The sequence below is a fragment of the Malaya genurostris genome, chromosome 2 (assembly GCF_030247185.1).
Source record: "Malaya genurostris strain Urasoe2022 chromosome 2, Malgen_1.1, whole genome shotgun sequence".
Taxonomy (NCBI): domain Eukaryota; kingdom Metazoa; phylum Arthropoda; class Insecta; order Diptera; family Culicidae; genus Malaya; species Malaya genurostris.
Genome location: NC_080571.1, coordinates 107180583 through 107188836, shown reverse-complemented (window position 1 = coordinate 107188836; position 8254 = coordinate 107180583). Strand labels below are relative to the sequence as shown.

Genomic DNA, 8254 nt, shown 5'->3' with positions numbered 1-8254 from the left:
GGTAGCCGGCACTATCGTTCCAAACAAATCACAAACAGCGACCAAACGGATCGAAAAAACACTTCGAAGTCCTTCGCCTCGACACGACACGAAACACAATCCGGATCTCGTCGAAATCGTCAATAACGCAGTGGGAAAAACGCTCAAAAAACTCCGAAATAATCAGAAAAACTACCAGAGCGAACAAACACACAACAATGGCGGTAAGTTGTTTACAAACAAATTGAAAGTTTCCGTCGTTGAAATTAAATTTTTCAACAATTTTGCCCGGTAACGGCTGTTTTCGACGTCCTGTATAATTTTTATTATTCGTTATCGGTCGCTGTAGAAACAACATCAAGCGATTGATGAAAACGAACATCATCCGATTCCCGGATTCAAATCGCTCGAATCCGACGAAAAAAATAACAATATATGGCAGGTGGGTATTGATGTTTGCATCTGGACTTGGCTATTAATTTTTTCCAAGCTGCCCATTCCTGCTTCAGGTAAAACTTCACCGAACAGAGCCTGGGATCAACAGTTGCAACCAAGCAATGCTCTTCCGTGTCTACGTTGATAATCAATATTTCACCAGGCACATCATCATTTGATTTGATGCAAAAATAAAATAGAATTCAATGAAACTATTTTGTTGTTCTTGTTCTAGAATTCAAATTCATAAAACTTTTTAACATTAGCTCATGTTTTGCTGATCATGGCTCTGGTTATAGCGAAAACTACAATGTAAATAAAGATTCGGTCATGGTTAGCCTAACCATTTCAATCGTATTAGTTATTAATACAATATACTGTTCAATATAACTATTCAAGAGCCGATACCATTTATAGTAAAGATGAACTTGACTATTGTTCAAATCATCTGATTTAATAGTCGGCTGAAAACCACTATACTCGCATGGTCAGGTTGGCCCTCTATATAGTAACTGTTACTATAATATTTTTCTGAGTGTATGTATCTTTTATTGAAAAAATAAAACCAAGACGCTTAAAATGTAGAACCGATTCAAAACGGTTCTCCAATCTAGTATGGCAAGAATCCGACCGAAAAGAACCGTTAATAACCGCTAGGCGAATTCTCTGCCGGAAACGGTTGTTGCATTGTTGCCAGACTTTTGCCGAAATTCTGGCAGAATTCCGGCAAAAATGGCTGTCAGACAAAGCCAGCCGTCTGGGGGGAAATCTGCCCGCTGCGTACAAGTGGGTGGTTGAAAATTTCTTGGAAGGTATACCCGAATAAAAAATATTGTAAAAAAACAATACGATTTGCTGTTACAAAACCTGCCACAACTATGCTTCGACCGTTGAAAAATATTTTAATGTATTGTTAAACACTATTCAACTAATTGTGAAAATGATTTTTACAATACAATATATAGGTTGTTAAGTATCGTAACAATTCAAATCATGAAGTTTTCTCATATATGTTTTTTTTGGAAAACAATAAAATGTACAGTTTGCATATTGTTTGAAACAGCACGTGTACAATAAATTCAATTGTAGAATCGTAGAAACAATATATTGAATCTTTGGAAATGAAAAAAATCTTGTTAAGATACAATAAAATGTATTGTAACCCATATATCTAATTGTGAATCAATTGTTTACGCTGTACAATCAATTGTTCATTTTTTCACGGGTAGCCTTGGATGTAGTGATAGTTCAAATTCTTTGTAAATGATACTAGCGTGCAAATTATTTTCAGTGTATATAAATCTGTGATCTGAAAATAAAAATAAATTTCTTTCAATATGGTAACCCTATCTGTGATAGTCGCCCATGAAAAATGACGCATCTTTGTTTTTGAGAGTTTTTGTAATTCGCTTTCGGGATCTTTTGTCTTTAATTTTTGGAATTGTGATTATTCACAAAAAATCCGGTCTACTAGCTGAAATGTGCGATTCGGATAATGATGCATTCGAAAGCGCTGACGAGGAAATTGAAGATGCGAGACAGCAAGTGGCAAAGATAACTGGTGAAAAATCAAGCACTTTGAGTAAACCTGCTTCTGACGTGGAGAATAAAGTGAATCTAGATAAAAGTGTCGACACTGAACATGAAATTGAACAGGAGCCGAAGAAAATAGCAATAGGAAATATTGTACTCCCAGACATAGAAAAGGATACGGACGGAAAGCTTTTGATGGAAAAAGCAACAGATTCTAAAAAATCTTCCACAGTAGAAGAAGGATGGGATAATTTCGACGATGATTGGGGAGATTTTAACGTGGATACAAACGAAAACAAATTGAAAACACAGAGTACGATTAAGCCGGAAAATGAAACCAAAACCAGTTTCAAAGATGTAGACATTGACGAAGTAGAACTCAAATTGAAAGAATTCATGAAAGGACAAGAAGATCCACCGGTCAGTTATGTATTCGATCGACTTACACGCCAAGAAAGCAAAGAAGAAGATTCCGGACAATCATGGGGTGCCTGGAAACCTAGCTGGGGTGGAGCAGCAGTGTCGTTTCTATCGTCAGCTTCGAAAAGCGTAGCATCCATCACGACTAACATTACACAGGTTATTTAAATCGAACGCAATGTCTAGTGTCTTCTCATTTTAACGTTTTGTTTTAGGTAATTGAATCTGGAATTGGCGTTCCCAATCCAGAAGAATTAGCAAAACGGCAAGCAGAAGAACTCGCAAAACTGAAAGCTGATGGATACATTGCAGATGAAGAACCAGTTTCAACACCCGAGAATCTTGGAACCGATCGGTTTGGGTTTGATCAAATATTCTCTGGAGTGACACAGATTAGCAGCAAAGTGATCACGGGTGGTCTCGACACGCTAGAGGGTATCGGCAAAAAAACAATGACCATTCTGCAGGAAAATGATCCCGGATTGTTAAACAAACGCAGTTTACTAGGAATGGGTAATGATGGAGTTGTTCTAAGTCAAGTACTTCGGGAGGCTAAAGAAAAAACTGAGGAACGCGAGAAAAATCTAAAACAGGTACAGAAGCACCTCTACAAGAAAAAGCTTCACTTCGAATCATTGTTCGATGATTATCACGGTTTAGTTCATTTGGAAGCACTAGAAATGCTTTCGAAACAGGCAGCTCTCAAGTTAGAATCATTACTAGCTCCTCTAACGGGAAATGCTTTGGATGAATTACGCGAAACCATGAGTGAGGTAAAGGAACTTTGCGAACTTCCAGAATCAGAAAATGATGATGCAGATGGCACCCACAGCGTTGATGAATTGGGGAAAAAGCTGAATGAAGCGGTTACCGATTTGGATGAAGTGAATGTCGATTTTCAGGATTTGCTGAAATGTTGGAAGGATAATATGGAGTGGCTGAAGGATGAATCTTTTTCCCGTACTACGCAACAAATTTTCGAGAAAGCTATGCATGCACTAGCCCAAACAACTGCGCTTTGTGTTTTGCGAATGCATAAACTGGCCGAAATTCTGCTTATTCTTGAACATCACAGCACAGCAAACGAAGCAGACGCGCTGGTTCAACTGACCACCGTTTTCTGCTGGCACCTGAGTGGTGTAGCTGCTCGGTTTTCCGCCGAATTGAGCAATCGAAAAAATGAGAGCAACAGTCGCCGGTCATCGGGGGAAGACAGTGATAATTCATTAATTACCAACATCTTTTTGGAGGTTAGTACCAAGCCTCTAAGGATAGGTTAATAGCATAATAGTTTCTTTGTTCTAATCGTACTGAATGTTCTATTTGAACAATACACTAAATTTCATTTCTTTTCCAGGGATCCAATAGTATATCCTACGTTCAAAACGCTTTCCAATTATTCATTCCGATCTTGCAAATCGGAGCGGCGTAAAACAAACAGTTTCTTTGGTAAATTTAAAAAGATTGTTTTTATTAACCTTTTTTTCCTGTAACAAGAGTAAGTGTGTTAATTATATCTACAAAACAAATCATGTTTATTTGAAGTGAATTCCCTCGACATTGAAAGCATGGAGAACAGTCATGAAATCATCTATATCCATAGTTCTCGCTCGTTTGCTCTCGGCATTTATCTTTTGCAATATTTCTTCAACCTTCTCTTTCATACTAAACCGCTCCGGTATGTCAATGTTTTTCAGGGAGCAGTGAATTTTGTAATTTTCTTCAAGAGTTGTCAGAACAGTGCTTTGCTTGAAGGCTGCAGCAAGTGTCTTGTTCTTTCTCAGAAAAGCTATCCGCGTAAGCCCGTCCCATTCAGTATAGTTGATTGGTGGTGGAGGGTTTCTTGGTTCAACTCGTACCACACTAGATTCCACCTTCGGCGGGGGTCGAAAATTGTTCTTTCCTACTTTCATTAACATATCCACACGCGCTAACAGTTGAGCATTCACACTCAACCGACAGTAGAGTTTGTCGCCCGGTTTGGCTACCAAACGTTGAGCAAACTCTAGCTGGAACATAAGCACAGCGCAACGAAAAAACGGCCGATGAAGCAGTAACTTGAACACGAAGGGAGAACTTATCTGGTAAGGCATATTCGCTACACAAGCATCGAAAAATGGTAGCTCTGACTTTAATACATCGCCTATTAGAATCTGCAGTTTAGATTGGAAAGGCGTTCCTTGTACACGCTTTTGTAATTCTGCTACCAATCGTGGGTCGATTTCGCAAGCTACCACCTTTTTTACCTTCTCCAAGATTTTTACCGTCATGTTACCGGTACCTGGACCGATTTCCAGTACCACATCTGTTGGCCGTAACGCTGCTTTTTCTAACATTGATGTAACGATGAGCGGATTTTTAAGAATGTGTTGTCCAAAATCCTTATTAAAAACAATGCCTGCGTAACAAATAATGTAGTTACAAACGAGTACAAATATTCTAACCCATACCTTGCTTTGCTACTTCCGTATGTACACGGGATTTTTTTTCAGCCCGCACTTTCGGCATTTTTAAATAGTTTTCAGAAAGAATAAACACTATAAAATCTCTTCTAGCATGTGCAAGCTAGTGAATAATCTGGTTGCAGTTGTCAAAACAACAGCGTGTTATTTTATTAAAAAAAATAATCGCCAGTGATCAGGAACGCTACACGGAACCATAAAACAACCTAATTTTGAGAGACGTCAAATTTCGGAGTTTCATTCAATATTCGCACTGAAAATCGAGTTTACTTACACGCTCATTCAATGTTACTCTCAAGTGAGTCATTTGTACTCACTTTTGCTTATTTAATTCAAATGTCAAAAAGTGAGTAATACTGATTTAGAAGACTGTGTAACTTCTACTCAATTTTTAAATTGACTCACAGTGCTTTGAAAACGTTGTGTGAAAATTTACGTTCACTGAACTTTTCCCTTTGTCGGAGGCGGAACCATGTTATAACAGCACATTATCGAAATGCTTACTGTACACCTCAAAGCAAACTGCGCAGGTTGAAGACGGTAAGAAAGTGTTCAGTCATATAGCAAGTATTATATTTATTTTTTCTATATAAGAATACATCAGAGCATTTGTACGAATGCTGTACAAAATGCCAGTACGTGGGCAACGTAGGAATGTAGACGGATCCTTTCCAATGACCGATGAACAGGTAGCGGCTTCCTTCATTCGTTGGATAAAAGTAAGTCAGTATTTGTTTAAAGTAAAAGTTCCTTATACGAATCCCTTATTCAAATCGAATGATATTGAGTAATATTTACTCACTCGTGCTAATTTTCCTATTTGTAGCACTGAGTAAATGTCGCTCATAATTTGACAAATACCATATTCACTCAAAAGTGAGTAAACAAGCTTTACTCTCTATAGAGTAGTTCCACCAAATACAAATAATAATACCCCTAAGTCCCATATAAACGAATCGTCAATGTTTGGTTCACAGCATGAACAAGTAAGCCTAGCAAATATCTCCCTTTCGTTGCGATAGTGTGAAAATGTGAAAGGAGATTGTTTCTGACAACGCTTTATGCTAGTTGCTACGGTGCAAAACAAACTTGTTTGTTTATCGTTGCTGTATTAAACTGCAACAATCAGTCTAAATATCGCCGACTAATAAACGAGAAACTTTCGAAATGGTAATGATATTCATATTTCTATTCTACTTAAATTTAATATTATGTATTTCAGTATACAGAATTTATAGATGCTGTTCTATTAGGGTAGTGGACTCTTCGTATTTTCATGGACCAGTTCAAATTCCATCATAAGGATCGGTTAAGATTATAGTTCTTCTGACTTCGCTTGTGTTTACATATTTTTCACTATAATAAACAGTAACTATAGTGAACTTGTTCTTACCCTTTAGTGTTGCTAGTTTTATAGGAAATTCGTTAAAGTACATTGTCACTCTGACAGTGTATCATGACAATGTACCGCACGATGCAAAATGTGTCCTTGAAAATTTGTCGGAGTACTCCGTATTATAATTTGTATTTGGTTCCACTTTTAACGAAAGTGAGTGAAATTGTACTCACTTTAGAGTAACATTGAACGAGCGTGTATAGCATGCTCTAACCCAGTGAATCCGAACATCGGACGCATCGTGCAAGAAAGCTTTTGATTGCGTTTCGAGCTTACATAGTGTATCGGTAGAACAAAAGAGTGAAGAAATACCAAAACAGAGAGCGGATGTCTGATACTCAGGGGATGGGATATGTCGGGGTTGGATTTCCAACTCCGAACATAGGGCCAGAGTTTTTCTGGCCCTAAGAGGCGAATGACCTAAAGGTTAAAGCCTCTATGATCAAAACAAAATATTGTATTTCACACCCTATCGGGGAGACGTCGGCTCGAAAATGCCTTGTTTGATATTCCTTCGCTCTGTTTCTCTAGCGATACATGATGTAAACATAAAGCTTTTTTAGGTCGACGCGATTGATGCAAATGGTGCAGAATTGTCCGATGACGGGCCGATCGAAGCGCTACGATCGGCCCTATATCGTGCTCAATCGGTCCGATAATCGGACCGATGATCGGACTTATGCGGGTCTACAAATTTCACTGGGAATTAGCGCTGATATCAAGTGATATGCGGATAAAATTGATATACAATGATATCATCACAGACTAACAGACAGGACACTCAAATTAGATTCTTCAATCATTTTTAAGGTCATTTCGAATATTCCTTTATTTGGGACAGTACTCACATGTATCATGATGGCGCCACGTTACCCTATCAAAAACATCCTGTCTGTCATCTAGACTGTGTTTATTTTTTTTCATTTACCAACAGAGTTGCCATTCATACAGAATTACCTGTAATGTATTGATTTGTATACGTCCATGCGAATTTCATGCAGGATACAGATTTAATACATATTGCCAAAACTGTATACATAATTGTGCCTACTTCTCATCCTCCAACGCAATACAAAACCGAACCCGTTTTGTTACAATATTTACTTGCTTCTGGTCTGCCGCCACTTAAATTCGGGTGAAAATTACCAACACAATCAAAAATAGTCTAGATGAACAACGTTGAGTCAAATAAATGGTTACCTTCCAACATCGCGAAAAAGTTATATATTTTCAAAGTAATCCAATAATTTATTGTGACGATTCATTTTCAAATATTTTGATAAAATCAGGCATCCCTGCAAGCAGCTGATCGGTGTTGACAAACGAGGAGAAACTAACTAGTAAAAAAAACTTTTACATAACACAAGGGGTGTACAGATAATAAATAGTTCGCGCAGTACAATATAGGTGGAACTAGTGCATCACGAAAAATTATTTTTATAAGAATTTACTCATACTGTCATGTCTGTTAGTCTGTGATATCATGTTCCATATCACTTGATATCCCATACAATTTGATGTCAAAGCATATCATCATTTCTGCATGATATCCATAATATCATGACGAATTCGACCGTCCCACGACAAAAGGGGCTAGCTGCAAATGAGAGCCTCTCTTTGATTTCTTTCTCTTTTGATTATTATAGAGCCATTATTGCTAATTCTCTAAAGTTTCCACTGTCATTTGCAGTTAGGCTCTTTTGTCGTGGGACGTGGGACGAGCCACCTGTCGCTTATCGGCCGTAAAAAAAACGCATGATATACTTTCTAAAAAACCGATTTTTCGTGCATGTTCTGTTCCATAGAGTTGAACCGACGACACGACCAGATACTCAGAAGAAAAATTGGGATAAAAAGTGTCCGTGAGCGATTTACCACCAGTTACCACAAATATAGCGACCCCTTGATAATGATGAAAATCATCTTTTTGAACAACACTGTTGTGGTTGTTACGAGTTTGTTACCATGGTATCCCAACAGTACAAGTAAACATAAACAAATGGAAAAGTTATATATTCAGCGGGATACT

At 37.9% G+C, this 8254-nt stretch overlaps 2 protein-coding genes across 2 annotated transcripts; one reads left to right on the top strand and one right to left on the bottom strand.

Moving 5' to 3' along the window:
- Positions 1–1741: 1741 nt before the first annotated feature.
- Positions 1742–3896, top strand: LOC131430083 (protein FAM114A2). The gene is made up of 3 exons (XM_058594735.1): positions 1742–2526; positions 2583–3617; positions 3725–3896. The coding sequence occupies exons 1-3, from the start codon at positions 1780–1782 to the stop codon at positions 3797–3799; spliced, it is 1857 nt and encodes a 618-aa protein (XP_058450718.1). The 5' UTR covers positions 1742–1779; the 3' UTR covers positions 3800–3896.
- LOC131430085 (probable dimethyladenosine transferase) lies at positions 3800–5029 on the bottom strand. The gene is made up of 2 exons (XM_058594737.1): positions 4818–5029; positions 3800–4765 (listed from the first exon to the last, which is right to left on the bottom strand). The coding sequence occupies exons 1-2, from the start codon at positions 4873–4875 to the stop codon at positions 3903–3905; spliced, it is 921 nt and encodes a 306-aa protein (XP_058450720.1). The 5' UTR covers positions 4876–5029; the 3' UTR covers positions 3800–3902.
- Positions 5030–8254: the final 3225 nt, after the last annotated feature.